We start from the raw sequence: 24,827 nt of genomic DNA, 5'->3' as shown, positions 1-24,827 counted from the left end.
TTTTTTTTTTTTTTTTTTTGAGATAAAGTCTCACTGTGTCACCCAGGCTGGTGTGCAGTGGCTCCATCTCAGCTCACTGCAACCTCCATCTCACAGGTTCAAGCAATTCTCCCACCTCAGCCTCCCAAGTAGCTGGAACTGCAGGCATATGCCACCATGCCCGGTTAATTTTTGTATTTTTAGTAGAGATGGGGTTTTGCTATGTTTGCCAGACTGGTCTCGAATTCCTGACCTCAACTGATCCACCTGCCTTGGCCTCCCATAGTGCTGTAATTACAGGCATGAACCATCACACCCGGCCATATTTCATTGTATGAACATACTATAGTTCATTTATCCATTCACTTATTGAAGAACATCTTGGTTGCTTACAAGATTCAGCAACTATGAATAAAGCTGTTATAAATATCTGTGCAGAAATTTTTGTGTGGCTATACGTTTTCAACTCATTTGGCTTAATACAGAAGAGAATGATTGCTGTATTACATGGTAAGAATATGTTTAGCTTTGCAAGAAACCGCCAGTCTGTCTTCCAAAGTAGCTGCACCATTTTGCATTCCCACCATCAATGAATGACAGTTCTTGTTGAGCCACCTCCTTGTCAGCATTTGGTGTTGTCAGTTTTGGATTTTAGCCATTCTAATAGGTGGTTAGTGGTACATCACTAATATTTTAATTTGAAATTGCTACTGACATATGATGTGGAGCATGTTTCCTTATGCTTATTTGCTATGTGTATATTTTCTTTGGCAAGGTGTCTGCTCAGATTGTTTGCCTATTCTTTAATTGGGTTGTTTTCTATTGTTGAGTTTTAACAGTCTTTTGTGTATTTTGAATGTAAGTCCTTTATCAGGTATGTTCCCTGCAAATATGTTCCCAGTCTGTAGCTTGTATTGTCATTCTCTTGACAATTCTTTTGCAGAGCAGAAATTTTTAATTTTAATGACAGAACTTATCAACTTATCAATAGCTTCTTTCAAGAATTGTTCTTTTGGTGTCATATCTAATAAGTCATCATCAAACTTAAGGTCATCTAGATTTTCTCCTGTGTTATCTTCTAGAAGTTTTATAGATATTCACTTTTCATTTAGGTCTACAATAAACTTGGAGTTAATTTTCACGAACGCTGTAAGGGAGCTTCTAAGGGGGACATACGCTAACTTCTTTGAGAGTGGGCAGTGATTGTGAAACTCTTAGCTGGGTCTTACAACAGACCCCAGATCCATCCGGAGAGCCCCACCTTCAGAAACACATAGTGGAATGTGTTTCATGGATACACAGAGGAGAATATGCAGTCATATGCTCACATGCACGCCTGCACATGATCACACACATGCATATGGTATGTCCTGATCCAGAGTTGTCCAGGCATTCTCTGAAAGTGGTTCTCTCCTTCAACTTCAACTTCTTTAAGAGGTACAATGACAGAATGTCATTAAAATAAAAACTTCTACTCTGCAAAATAATTGTCAATGGACTGACTCTGTATGTCCATTCATGTCTCGTTGTGTTCCTGGACTGACTCTGGATGGGCGACAGTGGCCTTACCTGGTAGTGAGCTCAGACTGCACCTTGGTACTCAAAGCGCGCTGAGTAGGTGAGAGTGTGGGCATGTGGGCAGTGAAGGTAGGACAGCTGCCCGCTAGGTCTCCGGAAAAAGCCCCAGGACAGGGATGTTCAGGCCATGTGATGCTATACTAAGCTGTTTTACGTGAGGAAGGGGTGCTTTTTAAGAATCTGTCTAGAGGGCTATGGGCACAGATCTGTGTTCGAAGATTTTCTGGGCACTTACGTTTTGTGAGACATCAGATAGAGAAAACTTTCTGAGCCTCAGTTTCGTCACGTGTAAAATGGGCATGAATGCTGTTCCCCTTCGCAGAGGATTGTGGCAATTAAGTGAGGTGAGCGTGCAACGCTTTTTGAACAAAGCTGACATGGAGGTACTTGTTCAGGAAATAAGAGACACTATTATTACCACTCTTCATAGCATACTGTAAGGTTTCCCTTCCTTTCATCCCAGCTCTGAAGGACATCATCAAGGTCAACTGAGCCCCTCTGTTTCTTCTCTTCCCTCTAACCACGTCGCCCCTTCCTTTCCCCCATCCTGCCCCCATTCTTAGCCCCGCCCCTAGCCCCGCCCTTTCCCGGGCCCCGCCCACCAGACCTGCACCAGCACAGCCCTCCCTCAGCGGGGCAGGAAGCTCATGGTGTAGTTTGGTGGGATCGTGGCAAAGCCCACGTGTTTGGGGGACACGTCGATGTCCTTAGGCAACTGGGGGGACTCGAAACGAAAGTTCTGCATGATGGTGGTGAGGAAGAGAAAGAGCTCCATTCTGGCCAGGCCTTCTCCGAAACAGTTCCGCTTTCCTGAAGGGGAGAGGCGGGAGGGGTGGAGGTGAAGCCCACTCTCAGTGCAGCCTCGCCCCACTCCCGACCCCCAGCTGCGGCTCTCCCAGGGAGGAGAGGTGGAATATTATGGCCTGAGAGACTTTCAGAGGAGACTCTGATCCTCCCTGAGCCTCAGTTTCCTTCTATAAGAGATGTAACAATGGTGAACCAATATTGATATATTATTACTACCCAAAGTTCATAGTTTACATTAGGGTTTGCTCTGTGTTGTACAGTTCTACGGGTTTTGGAAAAGGCATAATGTCACGCATCCATCATAGATGGGGTGATCTATGCCAGGTGTAGCAATGGGAGGTTTAGATGCCCCTACCTGCCAGAGACACTTGCAAATATGACTGCTGTGCTGTGCCATTATCTCCTTTTCAGGGATCTGAAGAATCTGCTGTGTGACCCTAGACAAATAAATCTATGGGGGAAGATGTTTCCTTCCCTTTTGCCTAGGCGCAGGTATTGGGTGCTTGGTACTTAAGGGAGTATCAGCTCGTGGCTCAAAGGTAGAATTTAAAAGGAACTTCCAAGCTGGAGAAATACCAGGCTACACCGCAGAGAGGGGAGCTGGGTGAGGGAGGCGCCTGCTGGTGTGAGCAGTGGCCTGGCGGCAAACAGTAGTTAGTCTCTTACCGATGGAAAAGGGCACAAAAGCATCACTCTTCTTAAACTGCCCCTTCTCATCCAGGAAGTGCTGGGGATTGAAGTCCTGGGGGTTGGAGAAGAACTTGGGGTCTTTCAGCACGGAGCCCAGCATAGGGAACACTTCGGTGCCCTGGGAGGGAGGAGGAAGGTGTGTGTGATGAGGTAGGTTGGGGGATTGGTGAAAGTACACAGGGGCTGGAGGGGGAACTAGGGTGCCCCAGGTAAGCGGAAGTGGCAGGCATGGAGGAGTTGGGGTCCTCTGAGGAAGGAATTTTGGGGCATAGAAGGTTCATGTCTCTGAAACAGGAAGTTTGGGAGACATGGGGTCCATGTCCTGCTAGGCAGGGTGTTTGGGGGACCTGAGATTTGTGTCCCTAAGGCAAAAGGCTTAATAGAAAGGGGGCTCCTGTTTCTTAAGACAGGAAGTTTGGGAACATGGGGTTGATTCTCCTGACACAAAGAGTCTGGGGAAATGCAGGATTCAGGAGTCTCTAAGTGGGAAGGTGGAACGGATGTGGTGGTGGGGGAAGTCTTTTTTGACTGATTGAGGGAGTGGGACAGGGTCTAGAAAGCTTCTAATGGGGGTGAGATGCTGCGGACACAGAGAGGGGCTGGACGTCCCTGTAGTCTGGGGGGTGGGGGGACAGTACCTTAGGGAGGAAGAAATCCCGAAACTTGGTGTCCCTGATGACCCTGTGGGCCAAACTCATGGGGATCACGTCTCCAAATCTTTGGATCTCGTGGATCACTGCCTCCGTGTAGGGCATCTTGACCCGGTCCTCAAACTTGGGCTGCCGGTTCTTGCCGATCACTCTGTCAATCTCCTCGTGGACCTTGGCTGGGGGAAGAGGGGGAATGTGTTTGGGTAGCTAGGGTCTCAGGGCAGGGATGATAGTCTGAATAGGTAAAACGGGGTGGGTGACATGGCTCCGTGTATGACACAGAGGTAGATCATTCATAGCGGACATTAGTCATTCGCATTGTTGGAGCAGGATCCTGTTTACCAGGTCATGCCAGAATCACAGGGGAGGCACCAGGAGGAACTTAGCAGATGATCCAGAGGAGCGGGTAATGGGGCACTCAGTGGGCTTGGGACGGGAGTGACTGACCAATCACTGCAGACATTTTCAGTATTTTAATAGCCAGTGAGACTCAGCTGATGCCTATCAGCTGAATATTGCCCTGTCTCTGGAGAGCAAGGCACGTCTCAGGGTCCTGGGATCTGGGACAGGTGGGGACATTGCACCAGGCTCAGGGGAGTTTTGAGGGTCTGGAACCCTCCACTTCCCTCCCCCTCCAGCCTTACCCTCCACCTCTGGGTGCTTCATGAGCAGCAGGAAGCCGTAGCGCAGGGTGGTGCTGACGGTCTCGGTGCCCGCAAAGAAAAGATTCAGCAAGGTCAGCACCAGGTTCTTCAAGTGGAACTCCGTGTTGGGGTTCTTCTCCTCCTGCAGGGAGAGGGGGCTTTAGACCAACCTCACTCCCCATGCTCTTGGGACCCTTCTAGGGCTTTTTTCTTGGATCTTCCTCTCTTTGGTCCAGACCAAAGGTGGAAAGAGGGACCCTAGATCTGCCAGACTCGCTCCAGGTTCCAGCCCTTGTCCTGGCTGCTGACTTTGGCCAAAATGCTCTTCCTTCTCACCTTCTTTACTTTGCTGAACATCTGTCCTTTAATTGTCAACTTAGCTGTCTGTTTTGTTTTTTTTTTTTTTTCTTATACAGACTTGGTCGTGCTAAGTTGTGCAGGGTGGACTCGAACTCCTGGGCTCAAGGAATCCTCCAGCCTCAGCCTCCTGAGTACTTGGAACTGCACATGCACATGACCATGCAGGCTCACTTGTTTTTTACAAAAAATTAATTTTTTTTGAGACAGGATCTTATTCTGTCACACAGGCTGGAGTGCAGTGCCGTGATCTTGGCTCATTGCAACCTCTGCCCACCCTGGGCTCAAGTTGTCCTCCCACCTCAACCTCCTGAGTAGCTGGGACTACAGGCATGCACCACCACACCCAGTCACTCTTCGTAGTTTTTGTACAGACGGGATTTTGCCATGTTGCCCAGTCTGTTACTTTTTTAATGGTACGAATATTTAGAAAGAGAAGGATGAGGGGAGACGAAGAGAAAGTAGTACAGAGATGGCAAGATGAAGAGTCAGGAAAAAAGAGTTTTTCGGAGATACAAGCACAGAATTTTAAGCAACAGCATCCTATTTCTTCCCTAAAAATCTTGAAACTTACTATGGAGGCATCTCCTCCCTTGATCCTTTCTCCCTGAGCTTCAGACTCCCTAAAGCCTTCCCACACGGGAGACTGACGTCCAGATGGAGGTGGGGACCCTGTAATGTAAAGCCAGGTCACCTGTCTACAGAGGTGTGTCTGATAACCAGGGCATGAATGGTTACAGAGCACGGTGGGTAAAAGCACCAGCTTTAGGCTCAGAGACACCAGCCTTTGAGCTTGGGGGACCAAGGCTTCCTCGCTTTGTGACCTCAGTTAAGATACTTAAACTCTCTGGGCCTCAGTTTCCTCATTTGCACAATTGGGGCCATAATTGAACTTCCTTCAAGAGCTGTTGTGAGTGTTCAGTGGGGGACTATCTTAAAGCACTTAATGCAGTGGCTGGCACGTGGTAGTGCTGTAGAAGTGCTTGCTATTCTAATTCACGTGCGCAAGTCCTGCCTGTGGGTGAGGGCTCAGTGGTTGGAACAGCTGTGGTTGATATAGTTGGGATTGTGAGGATTTTTTTTTTTTTTCCTGAGAGTCTTGCTCTGTCACTCAGGCTGGAGTGGAGTGGCATGATCTCGGCTCACTGCAACCTCTGCCTCTCGCATTCAAGCCATCCTCCTGTCTCAGCCTCCTGAGTAGCTGGGATTACATGCGCACCCCACCACGCCTAGCTCATTATTGTATTTTTAGTAGAGATGGGGTTTCACCATGTTGGCCAGGCTGGTCTTGAACTCCTGACCTCAGGTGATCCATTTGCCTTGGCCTCCCAAAGTGCTAGGATTACAGGCGTGAGCCACCGCGTCCGGCCAATTGTGAGGATTATTATGATGAGGGCTAATTTGAATGGGCCTGTGTTGTCTGCCCGCCCCACTCCCAGCCTGATTTCCCTCTGCCTGGCTTTGCACCTCCCCGCACTGGCTGCTGGGGTGTACCTCCTGCATGCGGATGAGAAAGGAGTCGATGAAGTCCCGTGGGGAGTTGGGATCCAGCGTGCGCTGGTTGTGCTCCACCTTCTTGGCTATGAAGTCCTCCAGCCCTTGCAACTCCTTAAAGGCCTGTTGCTGTGGTCCTGGCAGGTGTTTCATCACTGAAGAGAACATCTCATAGAGCTGGGGTTGCAGAGAGAGGATGGGAGGAAAGGACAGTTGTCAGGGGCCAGGAGCTGATGGGAATGGGACTTGTTTCATAGCAAGGAAGGAACTGAGTTAAAGGCATCTGTCCAGGTGTTTAGGTATTTCAGCGGGGTTGGATGGGAACTTATATCTAAGTTTTCATGTGGATTAGGTGCCAGGGCTACGTTCTACTAGTTTCGGTGAGAAGAACTGAGGCATATATCCAGGTTTCAGGTATGCAAATGAGGCTGGATTGGAGCACATATCTAGGTGTTCAGATATTCAAGTGAAGTTGAGTTGGAAGACACCTGTCCAGGTGTTTAGCTATTCAGGTGGGGCTGGTATGAGGGGAGTGTCACCTGTCTAGGTATTTAGGCATTCAAGTGGGCTTGGTTGGAGACAACTACCCAGAAAATTTTTGGGTCTGAACTGGGGACTTTTGTTCAGGTGTTCAGGTATTAAAGCGGGGCTGGTGAAGATGTTGAAGTGGAGGGGATACCTGTTCAGGTGTTTACCTATCCAAGTGGGATGCATTGGGAGCTCCTCTGTAGGGTGTGTGATTGGAAAGTTTTGGGGAACACTTATTTGGGTGTCTGGGGAATAATCTGTCTAGATACTTACGTGTTTAGGGTGTTGGTTAGGGCAGCTGTCGATGTTTTCATGTATTTAAGTGGGTGAAGTAGAGGGCGCTTGGCCAGATATTGCAGTGGGCTAATTTGGGACATTTGTGTAGATGTGAAATGATTATGATGGGCTGGATTTTGCAGCACCAGGTGTTCAGGTATGCAGGAGGGGGGTTGAGGCAGTCACTTGTCCAGGTGTTAAAATATTCAGAAGAATTGGGTAGGGAGCATCTGTTAGAAAATTTGGTAAGTTGGGGATGGGAACACGTGCCCAGGTGAGAGAGCTGAGCTGAGGGCTTGCATCCTGCCGGCAGGCTCTGTTCTGGGGAGTGTCTGTTGAGCTATTCAGGTATCCTTGGAAACTGGGTATTGGGCACCCATCCTGGGTTCTGGTGCAACTGCCCAGTTGTCCAATACTGGGGGCTGATTTTGAGGGCACACTGTCTGGAGGGGGGTGGGAGTTTGGGGCACCTGTCTCCAGGTAGGGGAGCAGTTGGCAGGTTGTGGTAGGGGCGTCACGGGCTGGACTGCAACCGGTTACCTGCCCGGTGGAGGTTGCCGTGAACTGGAAGCTTCCCAGCATCATGCGCAGCAGTGACAGGAACTCTTTGTCTTCATAGTCAAAGCGGTCCCCAAAGACAATGGAGCTGATGACATTAGAGACGGTGCGGCTCAGGAAGAAGGTGGGATCGATATTGGCGCCTGCGGGTGTGGCCGGAGGAGAGGGTTGGGGAGAGAGTCAACTCAGAGGTCTGAGGAGAGTCAGAATTCCGGGAGGCAGGGCCCAGCTGAGCCAAATTCCCAGCGCCAGACTCCAGGGTTGGAAATGCGGGCGCCTTTCCCCACCGAGTCCCCATCCCCAGGCAGAACGCGCGCGCGGGGGTCCCTAGCCCTGGGCGTTTTCCTGCTCCTGCCCCCGCACTCGGGGTCCCCTGCTTACCGCGCGTGCCCCGGAGGGCCTCGATGAGGAAGCCCGCCTCCTCCTGGATGCGCTCCTCGACGCCGCGCTTGCCCACCCCGAAGTCCCGCAGGGTGGCGATGGAGAAGCGCCGGAGCTGCTTGGCGCGCTCCCCGTTGCTGAACGCCACGCCTGAGGAGGTGAACGTGGGGGTGGAGAGAGGTCAGGGAGCGGCGGGGGCAGGAGCGGACCAGCTTCAGGGGGCTCCCCAAGGGTGGAGCAGAGAGGGAGTGGGGTGGGAGACAGATGGATTCAGCGCGAGTGCCCAAGAGAGCTGCAAACTCAGTCAGAGAAACGAGAGAGAGAGAGAGAGAGAGAGAGAGAGATCAGATAGAAAAAATAAGATAATCAGAAGAGAAGCAGAAAGGCTAGACAGGCAGATGCCCAGAGAAACAGAGGGATACAGGGACACTCCATGGAGGAAGGGAAGGAAGTGGGGAGAGAAAGAGAGAGAGAGATGGAGGAAGAGGATGGAGGGAGGGGAATTGAGATATGGGGATATCTGGGAGGAGGAAATAAAAATGGTGAAAGGTTCTTAAGCTGAGCTGGAGAAGAGAGAAAAATAAGGAGACAGAAACAGAGAGGATCAAGGAGGAGGACAGACTGTTACCAGGAGGTGGAGACTGGAGATGTGGAAGTAGGAATAAGGTGAAATCCTAAGACAGAGGAAGAAGTGGGAGAGGGTAGAGGAGAGAGGAGAAACACGGAGAAGCACAGAAGCTGAGAGCGACAAAAAGACAAATGAAGACAGAGGGCCAGGGTTGGAAAACAGAAACCCGGGATGTCCTCAGAGATGGACAGAGAGGGGAAAGAGGAGACTCCAGTGAGGCAGAACGAGGAGAGAGAACAAGGGGTAGAGAGAGGCAGGGAGGAATCAGGACAGGGACGCTGGAGACAGGTGAGGGACACACATGGAGAGGCCACAATGAAGGGAGATGGGGAGAGAAGACCAGACAGGGGGCTCTGCCATAGCCTCCAGTGGACAGGAGAGTCAGGGAGAAGCCCGGGGACACTGAGACCATCTCGTCCCCCTGGCCACCTTCCCCCTCTTGGGCACCCCCTCACCATAGCCTTTGAAGAGCCAGTCGAAGGTGGCCTGCTCGCCTCGCCCGCTGAACTCCTCAGCCTGGTCCACCAGAGCCTCCCTGACGGCATCATATCCGCACAGCACCACCACCCGCCGGGGCCCCAGGTGAATGGTGAACACGGGGCCATAGCGCTCACTGATCTGATGGAGGCGGGTGGGAGAGGTTAGAGGGAGCGGCCGCTACTCCGAATGGACCCAGCACTGAGATTTCATGTACTGGGATGTTTCGCCCATTCAGGTTCTCACAGTCAGGGAGCTGGACATCCCAAGATCCTGTCTTTCCTGGCTAGGACCCTGACGCTGAACCTCCAAAACTCCCTTTCCTGAGACTCTGGTCCACAAAGCTCCAGCCAGCTGGGCAGCCCCCACCCCGTGCCACCCATCTCCCTGCCTTGGGACACCTTCATGATGGAGTTGTACATCTGCTCTGTGTTCAGCTGCAGGTAGTTTCCAATGAAGGGCAATGGGGTGGGTCCCGGAGGCAGCTTCCCCTTGCTGTTCCTCTGCTGCCAGACAGACATCAAGACCATCACAGTCAGGCAGGCCAGCAAGGCCACCAGAAGCAGCCCTGAGGCCAGCATGGTGGCAGTGGGATGATCGATGGTGACGGCTGGGGTGGTTTGCCTTTATACTGCCTGAAAAACAGGGGCGGAGTTCTGTTGATTATATAACCACCTCATTTTACCTCCCAACTACACCCCCAATCTACACCTGAATCCCGCCTAGCTTGGGACACAGCCAGCAAGGGAGGAGGAGGGGGACCCCAGGTAAGCTGAGCAGGGATGGGGGCCTCCAGACTAAATCTGTGGTACTTCAGGAGGGGTGCCTCAGGGCTGTGGATTTAGGAGGGGGCATCAGATAAACTGTAGAACGGAGGAGTTTGGAATATTTGCACAGGGGAGCACCTGGACTTTGGATTTTGGGTCTGAGACTGAGAATGTACCCCAAAGTTGTGGATTTGGAGGTTCCAGGGGAGAGGAACCCAAAAGTCTGGGTTTTATTAGGGTGAGATGGAAGTGTGGCTGTGCATTTGGGGGTCTGGTGAGGAGGATGCAGGATTAAGAGTCTCAGGAGGGGGGATTCCAGGCATATGGACTTGAGAGTCTTGGGGCTAGGAAGACCCAGGGTGTGGGTGTGGAGTTTCTGGGAGGAGGAGTGTGTAGCAAGCCCAGCAACTCCTCCCAGAAAACCCACAGCTCACCACTGGGCCCAGGTACTGACTTGATTTTGCTGTGGCCCAGAGCTGTCTCTTGATGCCCAGAATCTTCACTGGAACTTCAGAGTGAGGCCAGGATGGGTGCCATAGAACCTCCACTGCACATCTCGTGTTGGGAAAGGAGTGGAAGACCACAGCCATATTTCAGGGGAACCTTCCCCACACCTGGAGGAGAGTACCTCCTGTTATCAGTTGGCAGAGGGATTGGCCAGGTCTGGAGAAATAGTAATAACAACCCCCAAATGGTGGAAACATCTCATGTCCCAAGGGTTGGAATTTATAAAGACCTCCTCTGGCTTCCAACCCAGATCCTTAGGGAAACCCACTAGATTGATTGTATCATCCCTATTAATATTATTATTGTTATTTATGTTTCTCATTTTATATAAGGGTCTACAGAGGACAGAAAACAGACAGTGGGCAGGGGACATGCGTGAGTGGCCCTGAACTCCCGTCTCTCCTCTGTGTCCTTAGTTCCACTTTGTGGATTTGGTTTTCCCGCCAGTGGAAAGGGAGTGTTTGGGAAGAGAAGATCATATTTGAGGGTCAGTTAGGTCTCCTTTAAGAGCAATTCGTGCTTTGTCAGGGGCTACCACTATTAGCAGGCAGAGGGAACAATCGCATAAGAGATTGGGGTAAACTCCAGTGTTAGGCACAGAGGCAGAGCCTGGGGTGGGTGGGAGTGGAGAAGGGATGAGTAGCCTCCTGTCTTTCCCTCAGGGAAATTCTTCCTTAGTAAACAGGACAGTTACCCTTTGGTGAGCACGGTTGTATATGGGAAGATTAAGTCTAGGTGTGTATGATCTGGTCGAATCTTTGTAACAATGAGGTTGGTTCATCATCATCCTCATTTTGAAGACGAGCAGATCTAGACTCCATAAATCCTCTTGAGTGAGGTCACACAGGGAGTGAGGGAGCTGGGATGTGAACTCTCTCCTCGTCCCCCTTCATTTTCTGGCCTAGATCACCTTGGGATTCAAGAGCAGGCTAGGCTTAGCAGGAGGTGGGTGCTGAGACTGGCATCAGCAGTGGACACAGGGATGACACTGGCGGGTTCTGATATCAGCCTCAGGTACGGCCAGGGAGGGGAGGCATCGTGCTGGCTTTGGGACTGCCCCCAGGTGTACGCGAGGATGAGAAAGAAGTTGGCACTGAACTTGACAGCAGGAGAATATTAAAGTCATGTTTGGTGCCAAGAGGGCTCTGTGTGTTGTCTCAGGTGTCATTCAGGGCATAAGAGTGTCCTGCTTCAGGAAGGCATAAGAGTGGCACCATCTAGGGTCTGAGGTTGGTCACAGTAGGCTCTGACATGAGCATAAGGCAGGTGTGATATTGGTCCTGTGTGAGCCTCAGCCAGACCCTGTGAGGGGCCCTAGATGGCCACAGGACAGGCTCTGATGTTTGGAGCTTCCAGGGTTGCACCTGTCCTCAGGGTCACCACCTTTGGACAAGGGGAGGTGGGTGAGGTTGGCACCCCCAGGACTGACATCTTCCTGAATGTGTTCTGGGATGCTGAGCTCTGAGACCTGTGTGGAGGGAGCAAAGGTCAGAGAACAACGTGAAGAGAGGAAGGCTGTTTGTTGATTTTGGAGAGGAAGAGGTGGGAAGGAGGATTAACACCAGCTGGGCAGATATCAATCCCTCTAATCCTGGTCACCAGCCTGCACCTGGGCTGGCCCCAAGCCTGGGTCCCTCCTTTTCCTTCTTGTTTCTTAGAAAGGTGGGAGATAGAAATCTGGGGAGTTGGTTTCTCAGTGAGGTTGGCACAGGGAAGGGCACTGAGTGGTCAGCAGGCTGCCATGACCTGGCCAGGGAGGGGTGGGGAGAGACAGGCTGGGAGAACTCCAGTATTTGTGGACATAGAGGTCAATTGATGTTGGACTTGTTGATTACCCTGGAGCGTGGAGTGAGAGAATGGTGTCTGAAATCATGTGGGAGGGACTTGTCCCAGTGGGCAGTGTCTTGGGTACAGGCTTTCAGAGTGAGTCAGTGTTGAACCCAGGAAGATCCCTTTTCTTTGCTGGGCCTCAGTTTCCCTTTCTGGATGGATGGTATAATGATTACGGCCTGGATTGGAATCCTAACCTTATCCTTTCTTTGTTGTGTGGCTTTGAACAGTTGACTTTATCTCTGTGAGCCTTATGGAGCCAAGAACAGCTCCTACCTCTTCAACTATTTAGGGGAGAAGTATATGTGTTGATGCAGATGAGGTACATGGCAGTAGGTGTTCAATGAACAGTAGTTGTTCTCTTTAATCTGTAGGATGAAGTGGATGGATGAGATGTTCCCTAAGCACCTTCCTTGCTTTTACATTCTCTAGTCTAAAGCTCCCAAATCTTTTCCTTTGGGAAGGAGGGAAGGGACAGAGTCTTTGGGAACCTCTTTCCCCATCCCTTCCTCAGCACAGCCAAGATTTACCCCATGGAGCTGTGAATAGGAAATTAATCCTTCACGGCCTCCTGGAGCGTGGTGCTGAGTTCAGCAGTATCTGCAGAAGGACAGACCAGCATTAGACTCTCAGGTTATTCTGGTTGGCCCTGGAGCCCTGCACAGGACTTTGCCCACCTGTCTGTCTACCCGTGTCTTGGATCCCGTCTCTATCTTTCTTTTTCTCCTTTCCTGCAAGTCAGTATTCCCCTCAATCACCCTGTGTGCTCCTGCATCTTTGTATTTTGTGCCATTTTGTCCATTGGGTTCTCCTGGATGCCTCTGCCATGTTTATCCTCATTTATACAACCGTCTGTGTGTCATTCTGGGTGCATGCTTGTAGTGTCTATGTGCATGTATGTTTCAGTATGTCCATGTTGATACATGAATTTATGTGTGCGCCAGGCTTTGTGGGGTGTATGTTTGTGCTTGATAATGGGTATCCATTCCAACTTATGTCTACACATGCACATGTGTGTGTGTGCCTGACGGGGTGTGCCACTGTTTCTCAATACTTGCCAGTCTTTTTGTCTGTCTCTGCATACAGCATGTGTGTACACATGATTTAGGGGTGTCTACGTTGTGCATTTCTGTGTGAAACAAGATGTATACTGCATAGTCATATTTGTGTGTATTCATTCACAACTGAGTGACTACATGTAAGTATGTGGATGTTTTCATGTGTGCATTCAGGTGTCTGTTTGCAGGCTTGTGGGCCATGTTGCATACATGTGAACACCTGATATTTTCCTGTGCTCATCTGTGTTTGGATTAAAAGAGTCCTAGCCCAGCTCCATTTATCTGCTTGAAAAACACCCCAGAACTGTGGGAAGATTTTATGAGCATTATCTTAATTAAACTCCTCATCGCAAGACTGTGAGGTTGGCTTTATCGTCTCCATTTTGCAAATGAGTTAAGTAAGGCCCCCAAAGTCGGTTGTAACTGACTGGCTTCTGCATTCCACAGCTAATGAGGGTAGAGTCTTAGTATGGTCTCGTGTGACTGTAAATTTCGTTCTTTCTCTCTCTCCTTCCTTCCTTCCTTCCTTCCTTCCTCTTTCTTTCTTTCTTCTTTCTTTTCTTTCTCTCTCTCTTTCTCTCTTTCTTTCTTCTTTCTTTCCTTTCATTCTTTTTTTCTTTTTGAGATGTTTTGCTCTATTGTTCTCGTTGCCCAGGCTGCAGTGCAATGGCGCAATCTCGGCTCACTGCAACCTCTGCCTCCTGGGTTCAAGTGATTCTCCAGCCTCAGCCTCCTGAGTAGCTGCGATTACAGCCACCATGTCCAGCTAATTTTTGTATTTTTAGTAGAGATGGGGTTTCACCATGTTTGTCAGGCTGAATCTCTTGACCTCAGGTGATCCACCCACCTTGGCCTCCCAGAAGTGCTGGGATTATAGGCGTGAGCTACCACACCTGGCTGTGAATGTAAATTTCATGCTGTTAATCACTACTTTGGACTGCCAGGCCCCACCTGTTTTTCTTTATGAAACATTAGAAAAACTGCTTGTAATCTCTTGTGTTTCTTCAAATACTTCCATGTAAACATGTAACAAAAGATTTCAAAATGTTAGAAGAAAAGTCTTTTAATAGGAGGGAGACTTGACCTTCTACAGTGTTTGCACTCTTTGGAACCTTAACCAAAGACCTAGTTGACCAGTATATCCCTCAGGCCATTGGCAATGAAGCAGTGGGGTAGTTGGGGTGGTAGGGGTTGTGGTCAGAGAGTGAAATGTCTGTGTTTCACATTTCAGAGTGATGACAGGATTAGGGTGGGGCTGTGGGAATGTTGGCTGAAATAGAGTGAGGAAGGTCAAAGAAGAGAAGAAAGTCAAGATTCTTTTCTTCTGAGTGTTTGGGCAGCTCACATCCATTGCCATGAAGTTCCTCCCTACCAGGAAAATGGCAAGACTTAGGAGTCCAGAGATGGGAAAGAAGTTGGATAGATGACAGGAATGAACAACTTTTTTTTTTTTTGGATGGAGTCTTGCTCTGTCGCCCAGGCCGAGTGCAATGGAGCGATCTCGGCCCACTGCAACCTCCGTTTCCTGGGTTCAAGCAATTCTCCTGCCTCAGCCTCCCGAGCAGCTGGGATTACAGGCACCCACCATCATGCCCGGCTAATTTTTGTACTTTTGTAGAGACAGTGTTTCGCCATGTTGGCCAGGCTGGTCTTGAACTCCTGACCTCAGGTGATCTGCCCGTCTCAGCCACCCAAAGTGTTGGGATTATAGGGATGAGCCACCATGCCCGAACAACTTATTTATTTATTTATTTATTTATTTATTATTTTTATTTTTTAAGAGGACAAAGATGTCAGCCGCCAAGTGCACTGATGAAGAGTTTCTTCTGGTAATATTTGAGTAGCTTCTATTGGAGCAAGCATCCCATGAATAAAAACTATTAACTCTGAGGAAAACATTTGTAACAACCTAATTCCCTGAAATCACTGGGGAGTGAAAAAAAGCAGCAGCTTCTGAAGGGAGTTAGAAGAAAGGGATTTCCAGATGAAAAGAAAAAAGAAAACACATAGCTTTGGTCTTCCTTATCGCAGGAAGAATGGGAGATGGGGTCACTGCAAATTTATTTTAGAATATTTTTCATCTTATTAAAATCCTTTAAAATGCAGACCACTTCTTGACTGGGAGGGCTAGGTAAATAACAATTCCTAAGGGAACTAATATGTTTTACATGCTGTGTCTCTTTAAATGTAGAAAGGTGATCAAGACGGCTGACCAGATGCAGGTAGTATGGCCTTCTTCGTGGAGAGGAACTCCATTTTAAACAGATTATCTAGGAGAGAGTGCTTGGATTCATCAGAGAAGAGATGGGATTCAACAGAGAAGAGATGGGAAGCACCGGAAGTGAGTAAGGAAAGGGGATTGACTGAAAGCTGAGAGTGGCTCCTGGATGTGGGGAAATTATAAGAGAGAAACTCCCAGGGCTCCACACTTTGAAATGGGCATTTATGATCTTGGCTATGGTAGAAACCCTCAACCCACTTGGGTCTTGGGCCTGACATATGGAGCTCCCTAAAGATTGTGCAGAGACATTGCCCTGGAAAATGGAACCCACATGGAATCCCATCTGAGCCTAGAGCAGCCTCAGCTGGGTGCCATTTTGAGAACCTAGACACTAGAGATCTACAGAAATGGTTGCTGCCCGTCGACTGCTTCAGGTAGGTATAGAGGAGACCCAGCACTCCCAGGCACCCATGGGAGGGTCCTTTCTGCCTTGCTGTGGGCTGCTGTTGAGACTGAGATGTGAGTGAACCACACTCCCTGCAGCTTCTTACCCTGGTTGCAGGCCCAAGAAACCATTTTGAGAGTTTAATACTGTACTGTGCCCTACCCTGAGGCCCAGTTTCAGTTGACCTGGCTGCAGCCACCACCTGGCCAAGGAGGGACAGGGAAACAAAGCTCCTTCACATATACCTAGGACAATTCCCCTGACCCTGCTATGGGCTGTTGTGACAGGGAGACTTGAGCGGACCCCGCTTCCACAATTTCTTGTCCATACTGCTTACCTGAAAGGGTCCTACCCTCTTGGGTCACAAGCCCACAGCTTGCACAATTATGAGAGTTTAATGTTGGGCTCTGTCCCCCTTTTTGCCAAGTGTGAGTTGATGCCACTGTAGCCACCACCCAGATCGGGGAGGAACAGGGGAGAACAAGCTCTCCTAAGCACACTTAGGACAATACCACCACCCTTCTACAGGATGCTGTGGGACTGAGGAGTAGCCCACCGAACCCATTGCATCTACCAGCAACACCAACATGGACTGCCTGGGTCCTAGTGGATTGCTCCACCACCACTACCGCCATCACCCATATCTCACCAGGGTGTGCTTCCCAGGGGCCTGAGAACTTGCCCACATCCCTGTCCCCCAACTCCCATGACTACCCTCTCACCAAGCCACTAGGAAGCTCAAGAATCAGCCTCCCAGGACTCACTAATACCAAAGCCAGTGTAGGCTGCTCTGGGGCTCAGGCACACTCTCCAAGCTGCTGCCACCACCAGGGCCCAATGATGGGCTCACTTGGCATCCAATACCCAGCTAAATTTTTCCACAATCTCAAGTAATAACTGTACTCTAAGCTACCAAGGAAATCAAAGATACCAGTGACCGTGGGTACCGCCTATGAAGTCATACTAAGATCACACTACCATAGGCACCCAGAATGAAAGCCAAAGTATCCTACTCAACCAACAATATACATACATTTTTCAGGAAAAAAATTTTCTCCTACAAAAACAATTAAAAAAAAAACTCGAACAAGCTACTGCTACACAAGATTTGCAGATACCAATGAAAAGACACAGGAAACATGAAAAAGGAGAAAAATGAGACATCATCAAAGGACTACAACAATTGTCCGGCAACAGATCCCAATCAAAAAGAATCCCTCAATATGCCAGATAAATAATTCAAAATATTGATTTTATAAAGCCCTACAAGATGCAAGAGAAATTTGAAAATCAATACAAAGAATTAGAAAATCAGTACAGGAAATGAATGATAAATTTAACAAGGAGATAGATACTTAAAAAACAAAACAAAAAAACAAGCAGAAACTCTTGAACTAAAAAAATTCAATGAAGGGAATACAGAATATATTCAAAAGCTTCAATAGTAGAGTGGACCAAGCAGAAGAAAGAACCTCAGAACATGGCTGGGTGAGGTGGTTCATGCCTGTAATCCTGGCATTTTGGGAGGCCAAGGTAGGCGGATTCCTTGAGGCCAGAGTTCAAGGCCAGTCTGGGCAACATAGTGAAACCCTATCTTTAAAATTAGAAAAAAGAATCTAAGAACTTGAAGACAGGTCTTTTGAAATATCCAGTCCGATGAAATAAGGAAAAATGAATGAAAAAGAATAGACAAAGACTTTGAGATATCTGGGACTACATAGTGTGACCAAACTTATGCATTTTTGGTATTTCCAAGGGGGAAGAGAGATTTTAAAAAATTAGAACACCTAATTTTAGGAAGTAATTGATGAAAACTTCCACATCTAGCACGAGAGTTAGACATCCAGATACAGAGCCCCAGCAAATACATTGCAAAAAGAACTTCACATAATAGTGTATTTAGAAAGTCTAAAGTCAAGAAGAAAGAAAGAATTTTGAAATTAGCAAAAGAAAAGCATCTAGTTACCTATTAAGAAAACTCATCAGACTAACAGCAGACTTTTCAGTGGAAACCTTACAGGCCAGAAGAGAACAGAATGGCATTTCAAACTGCTGAAAGAAAAGTACTGTCAGTCAAAAATCTTATATTCTGCCAGAATAAGCTTCATAAATGAAGGAGAAATAAAATGTTTTCCAGACAAGCAAATGGTGAGTGAACTTGTCAACACTAGCCTGTTCCTTTTTTTTTTTTTTTTTAATTTTTATTTTTTCACTAGCCTGTTCCTATGGGAGATGCTCAAATGGGTCTTAAACATGGAAATGAAAGGTCAACACTCAGCATTATGAAAACACACAGAAAAATAAAACTCACATTTCTTATAAAAACAACCTCATAAATGAGGAAAAGAATCAAATGGCAACATGGCAGAATCTCATCAAACCACAATGACAAAAAGAGAAAAAGAAAGAACTTATCATATAAAACAACTTAAAACAATTAACAATATGACAAGAATAAAGGTTAGCATATCAATATTATCCTTGAATAAATGGATTAAATGCTCCACTTACAAGATATGTATTGGCAGAATAAACAGCATGATGCCCAGCACCTTAGGAGGCTGAGGTGAGTGGATCATCTGAGGTTGGGAGCTTGAGACCAGCCTGACCAACATGGAGAAACCCTATCTCTACCAAAAATACAAAAATTAGCTGGATGTGATGGCATATGCTTGTAGTCCCAGGTACTGGGGAGGCTGAGGCAGGAGAATCACTTGAACCTGGGAGGCAGAGGTTGCAGTGAATCAAGATTGTGCCATTGCACTCCAGCCTGGGTGACAAGAGCAAAACTCTATCTCAAAACAAACACACACACATACATACACACACACACACACACACACACACGATGCAACTATATGCTGCCTATAAGAAATCAACTTTACCTGTAAAGACACATATAGACTGAAAGTACATAGATTGAAAAAGATATTCCATGCAAAGAAAAACCAAACAAGCAGGAATAGCTATATCTTATACCAGTTAAAACAGATTTTAAATCAAAAACATTAAAAATAAATACAAAACAAAGAAGGTCATTATATAGTAATAAAGGGATCAATTTAGCAAAAGAATATAACAATGCTGAATATATATGCACCCAACATCACAGCCCCTAAATTTACAAACAAATATAACTAGACCTAAAGAATGAGACAGACAGAATACAATAATAGTGGGGAACTTCAACATCCCACTCATACACTAGACAGATCATTGAAAGACAAAATTAGCAAAGAATCATTAGAGTTTCATATGCTTTGGATGTGTGTCCCCTCCATATCTTATGTTGACATGTGATCCCCAGTGTTGGAGGTAGGGCCTAGGGAGAGGTATCAGATCATAGGGGTAGATCCCTCATGAATGGCTCAGTGCCATACCATTGGTGATGAGTGAGTTCTCACTCAGTTTAAATGAGATCTGGTTGTTTAAAAGAGTCTGGGACAACCCCCTTCCATCTCTTGCCAATGTGATACACTGGCTCCTCCGTTGCCTTCCACCATGATTGTAAGCTTCCTGTGACCCTTATCAGCAGCAGATGCCAGTGCCATGCTTCATGTTCTGCCTGCAGAACTGTGAGCTGACTAAACCACTTTTCTTTATAAATTACCCAGCCTTGGGTGTTCCTTTAGAGTGATGCAAAAATAGACAAACACAGACTTAAATCGGACTTTAACCCAAAGGACTCAACAGACACTTATAAAACATTTTATCCAACAACTACAGAATATACATTCTTTTCATCAGCACATGGTATATTCTCCAAGATAGGCCATATATTAATCCACGAAACATGTCTTAACAAATTTTTAAAAAATCAAAATTATGTTAAGTATCATCTCAGACCACAGTGGATAAAGCTAGAAAAGGGTTCCATTCCATCAATACTAGGAGGAAATTTGAAATGGTATAAATGCATGGGAATTAAACAGCATGCTCCTGAAAGATCACCAGGTCAACAAAGAAATTAAGGTGGAAATTAGAAAAAAATTTGAAATGAATAAAAGTGAAAACACAACATACAAAAGCCTGTGAGATACAGCAAAAGCAGTACTAATAGGGAAGCACTGTGCCTACATCAAAAAAGTAGAAAGGGCCAGGCATGGTGGCTCACAGCTGTAATCCCAGCACTTTGGGAGGCTGAGGCGGGTGGATCACTTGAGGTCAGGAGTTTGAGGCCAGCCTGGCCAGTATGAAGAAACACTGTCTCTACTAAAAAATACAAAAATTAGCAAGGCTTGTTGGTGCATGCCTGTAATCTACTCAGGAGGCTGACGTGGGAGAATGACTTGAACCTGGGAGGCAGAGGTTGCAGTGAGCTGAGATCGTACCACTGCACTCCTGCCTGGGTGACAGAGTGAGACTCCATCTCAAAAAACAGTAGAAAGATCACAAATTAACAACCAATGTCACACCTCAAGGAATCAGAAAAAGAACAAACCCAAAGTTAGCCAAAGAAATAACAAACATCAGAGCAGAACTAAATGAAATAGAAACCACAAAAACAATAAAAAAGATCAACAAAACAAATCTTGGTTCTTCAAAATGTTAAACAAAATTAATAAACCACTAGCTAGACTAACCCAGGAAAGAAGAGAAAATGAAAATAAAAACAATCAGAAATGAAGAATGGGACATTACAACTGACAGGATAGAAACACAAAACATCATGAGAGACTACTATGAACAGCTATACCCTCACAAACTAGAAAACCTAGAGGAAATGCATAAATTCCTGGACAGTTACAATCTATCAAGATTGAACCAGGAAGTGGAACTCTTGAACAGATCAATAATGAATAGCAAGACTGAATCAGTAATTAAGTCTCCCAAGAAGGCCAGGTATGGTGGCTCATGCCTGTAATCCCAGCACTTTGGGAGGCCGAGGAGGGCGGATCACTTGAGGTCAGGAGTTTGAGACCAGCCTAGTCAACACAGTGAAACTCCATCTCTACTAAAAATACAAAAATTAGCTGGGCGTAGTGGCGCACGCCTGTAATCCCAGCTACTCGGAAGGCTGAGGCAGCAGAATCGTTTGAACCCAGGAGGTAGAGGTTGCAGTGAATCGAGATCATGCCACTGCACTCCAGCTTGGGTGACAGAGTGAAACTCCGTCTCAAAAAAAGTCTTTCAACAAAATAAATTCCAGGACCAGATACATTCACAGATGAATCCTGCCATGCATACAGAGAAGAACTAATAGCAATCCTGTGAAACTATTCCAAAAAATTGAGGAGGAGGAATTCTCCCTAACTGATTCTATGAGGCCAGTATCATCCTGATAACAAAATCTGGCAAGAACACAACAAAAAACAAAACTATAGATCAATATCCCTGAATCACATAGATACAAAAAGCCTCAGCAAAATACTAGCAAATCAAATCCAACAGCACGTCAAAAAGATCACACACCACGATTGGGTCGGATTTAACCTGGGGATCCAAGGATGGTTTAACATATGCAAATCCATAATGTGATACATTCCATCAACAGAGTGAAGGACAAAAGTCTCATGATCATCTCAATAGATGCAGAAAAAGTATTCAATAAAAATCAGCATTTCTTCATGATAAAAATCCTCAACAAACTAGGCATAGAAGCAACATACCTCAACATAATAAAGGTTACATATGACAAGCCCACAGCAAACATAACATTTAATGGTGAAAATTTGAAAACGTTCCCTCTAAGAACTATAACAAGACAAGAATGCCACTTTCACCACTCTTATTCAACACAGTACTGGAAGTCCTAGTCAGAGTAGTTAGGCTTCAGGCTGCGTCCACTCATAGTGGAAGGCAAAGCAGAGCCAGCGTGTGCGGTGATCACGGAGAGGGGAAGCAAGAGAGAGAGGGTGTGGCCAAATTCTTTTAAACAATCAGCTCTCATGGCAACTAATAGAGCAAGAACCCATTCATTACCATGAGGAGGACATCAGGCAACTCCTGGATCATGAACCGAACACTTCCCATTAGTTTCTATCTCCAACATTGGGGATCAAATTTCAGTGTGAGGTTTGCGAGGACAAACATCCAAAGAAGAGCAGTTGGTGAATGGGAAATTCAGCCACTTCTCCGGGACCACTCTTACCAAGAGTCCCATAATTCAGCAACTACGGAGGCCTCCAGGACCCTACTCCATCTTCAGACAATGTTTCTGCTGCCCTAGTTGTTAAATATGTTTATTGTCATCATCTGTAATATTTAATTCCATACATACATCCTCCTTACAAGGAATCTTGCAATATCTCACAACTGATGATTTATACTCCATGGGTATAAATGGGGTCAAATTATGCATTTTATACCTTTTGAGAAACTCTGAACTAATAATATTTCTGAGACCTCTTCAAGCTCTGCCGTGCTGCGTTTAGACTGGAACCCCAAGCTTGAGTTTAAGAGTGAGAGGAGATGCAGAAAAGAAGTTGGGGGCAGGTATGAGTACCAGAAAGACTTCCCCGTGGATATGGGAGAGTATGGCATTAAATTATATTGACACACGGAAACTGTGGGAAACAACCAATCGTTGTTGTCTTAAGCCTCGGTATTTTCTAGTTTTGATAGAAAATAGGTAATTTTCCATTAAAGGGAGAAATACCAAGTTCCATCTTAATGAATTTAAGTTCTTAAAAAGGAGAATCAATTAAAGAAACATTAAATTAATATATGGGGGTACTCAGACACAGCAAAAAAAAAAAAAAAAAAAAAAAAAAGAAGGCAAACGTCCAATGCTGGACAAGCACTTACCTTGGTTCAATGATTTTTCAATCATTTTTTCATAGAAGCCTAATTTCCTAAGATATAGGTTAACTGCTATAATGAAGACCTGAAACAGCAGTTTAAAGGGGCTTACACCAGATGGAAATTTAATTTTCTTTCTTTCTTTTTTTTCTTTTCTCTTCTTTTTGGAGATGGAGCCTCATTCTGTTACTCAGGCTGGAATGCACTGGCATCCTCTCAGCTCAATGCAACCTCGGCCTCCTGGGTTCATGCGATTCCCCTGCCTCAGCCTCCTGAGTAGCTGGGATTACAGGTGTGTGCCACCACGCCGGCCTAATTTTTGCAGTTTTAGTAGAGACGGGCTTTCACCATGTTGGCCAGGCTGTTCTCGAACTCCTGACCTCAAGTGATTCACCTGCCTTGACCTCCCAAAGTGCTGCGATTACAGGTGTGAGCCACCGCGCCTGGTGGAAATTAAATTTTCTTACACTTAATGGCTCTGCATAAGCAACCCAGAGGTCATCAGGTAGTTCACTGATATCAAAGGCCCAGGCTCCTTCCATGTTGCTGCTGCTCCTTCCTAAATTGTTGCTCTTGCTATCCCCATATTTCCATCCCAGTTAGCCAGAAAGAGGAAATATTCCGGAAGAAAATCTTGCCCCTCCCTCTAAAAGCGCAAACTGAAAGTTGCATACGCCACTTCCACTCACTTCTTATTGGTCAGAACTTGGCTACATGGCCATACACAGCTGCAAGGGAGCTTGGGAAATGTAGTTTTTAACTCTAGATAATCATGTCGTTGGAGAGAATTCCATTACTGTGGAAGACGGGGAAAACAAATATTGGGAGACATCTAGGGGCCTCTGAAATATGAACCTTTTCTCAAATACGGTCATATATGAATTTAATGTAGCAAACCAGATGACAATGAGAGCTATACTCCCAAGCACTGGAAGCATCTGAATATCTTTTCCCCAGTATGAAAGGTATTACACGGAGTTTAAAAAAAAAAAAAAAAAGTTTATCCAACAACTTCAGGTTATAAGAATATTTGTTTTAGGGTGACCTGAATCATCTCTGACTATTTAACATGCCCCTCCTGGCAAGCTGGTTGTTTGGATTGGAGGATACCCTGCTTGTCAAGCACACAGCTCCATGCCTGGCACAAAGTGACAACAAATTTAAAAAATTTGGTTGGGCGCAGTGGCTCATGCCTGTAATCCCAGCACTTTGGGAGGCCAGGCAGGTGGATCACTTGAGGCCAGGAGTTCAAGACCAGCCTGGCAAATCTGGCAAAACCCCGTCTCTACTAAAAATACAAAATTAGCCAGGCATGGTGGCGGGTGCCTGTAATCCCAGCTACTCCGGAGGCTGAGGCAGGAGAATCGCTTGAACCCGGCAGGCGGAGGTTGCAGTGAGCCAAGATCACACCATTGCACTCCAGCCTGGGCAACAGAGAAAGACTCCATCTCAAAAAAAAAAAAAAAAAAAAAAAAAAAAAAATTCTGGCAGCATCACATTTCTTAGTCCCAGAAACAGGGGCATGTGACTAGGCATAAAATGACCCAGGTTCCGTTTCACACACAGCCTGTGAAGCACAAATCTCCTTCTCTCTATCCCACTTAGACCTCGGTTTGTCTCTTGTCTCTGTATCTCTTTGTTTCTTTGCCTTTCTCTTTGTTCATCTCCATCTCCAACTTTTTGTCTAGTTGGATTTCTCTCTGAGTCACCAGTGCTTTGTTGGTTGGTTTATTTTTTAGAAATGAGGGAGAAAGTGCGTTCACACTTTGGGTTCCTCTTGATTCTCTTCTCAGCCGTATGTCACTTTCTCAGTCTCTGTCTCACTGAAACTTTTTTTCCTGTCTTTTATTCTTTCTGCTTCTATCTCCCTCTCTCTGCTTCTTTGAATTGTCTTCTGTCTCTGTGTCCTCCTTGACATTTATCTTTGACTCATCGAATCTCTCTCTCTCTCATCTTTATTTTGTTTTGTTTGTTTTGTTTTTGAGACAGAGTCTCACTCTTGTTGCCTAGGCTAGAGTGCAGTGGCGTGATCTCGGCTCACTGCAACCTCTGCCTCCCGGGTTCAAGTGATTCTCCTGCCTCAGTCTCCTGGGTAGCTGGGATTACAGGTGCCTGCCCCCACACCTGACTAGTCTTTTTATGTATGCATATATTTTTAGTAGAGACGGGGTTTCACCATGTTGGCCAGGCTGGTCTCTAACTCCTGACCTC

At 46.6% G+C, this 24,827-nt stretch overlaps 1 protein-coding gene across 7 annotated transcripts; it reads right to left on the bottom strand.

Annotated features, from left to right (window-relative positions):
- Positions 1–786: 786 nt before the first annotated feature.
- On the bottom strand, positions 787–23,272 carry CYP2A29 (cytochrome P450 family 2 subfamily A member 29). 7 transcript variants are annotated; one of them, XM_077983036.1, is made up of 12 exons: positions 22,623–23,234; positions 12,682–12,751; positions 10,269–10,477; positions 9,449–9,682; positions 9,026–9,188; positions 7,943–8,092; positions 7,544–7,704; positions 6,200–6,376; positions 4,349–4,490; positions 3,693–3,880; positions 3,031–3,172; positions 787–2,367 (listed from the first exon to the last, which is right to left on the bottom strand). In XM_077983036.1, the coding sequence occupies exons 4-12, from the start codon at positions 9,626–9,628 to the stop codon at positions 2,186–2,188; spliced, it is 1,485 nt and encodes a 494-aa protein (XP_077839162.1). In that variant the 5' UTR covers positions 9,629–9,682; positions 10,269–10,477; positions 12,682–12,751; positions 22,623–23,234; the 3' UTR covers positions 787–2,185. The 7 variants fall into 7 exon arrangements, with proteins under 7 accessions (XP_077839162.1, XP_077839161.1, XP_077839159.1 ...); XM_077983035.1 differs by having other exon boundaries at positions 10,269–10,428; XM_077983033.1 differs by lacking the exon at positions 10,269–10,477 and having other exon boundaries at positions 22,623–23,235.
- Positions 23,273–24,827: the final 1,555 nt, after the last annotated feature.

Source organism: Macaca mulatta, chromosome 19 (genome assembly GCF_049350105.2).
Source record: "Macaca mulatta isolate MMU2019108-1 chromosome 19, T2T-MMU8v2.0, whole genome shotgun sequence".
Classification (NCBI taxonomy): Eukaryota; Metazoa; Chordata; class Mammalia; order Primates; family Cercopithecidae; genus Macaca; species Macaca mulatta.
Note: the sequence above shows the minus strand (reverse complement) of the source record. Positions and strands in the feature narration are given on the sequence as shown.

Coding starts and splice junctions, on each gene's coding strand:
- CYP2A29 (XM_077983034.1), bottom strand. CDS start 9,628: ATGCTGGCCTCAGGGCTGCTTCTGGTGGCCTTGCTGGCCTGCCTGACT. Junction 9,189..9,448: donor TGTACAACTCCATCATGAAG/GTGTCCCAAGGC, acceptor CGCCTCCATCAG/ATCAGTGAGCGCTATGGCCC. Junction 3,881..4,348: donor GAAGCACCCAGAGGTGGAGG/GTAAGGCTGGAG, acceptor CTCTTCCCCCAG/CCAAGGTCCACGAGGAGATT.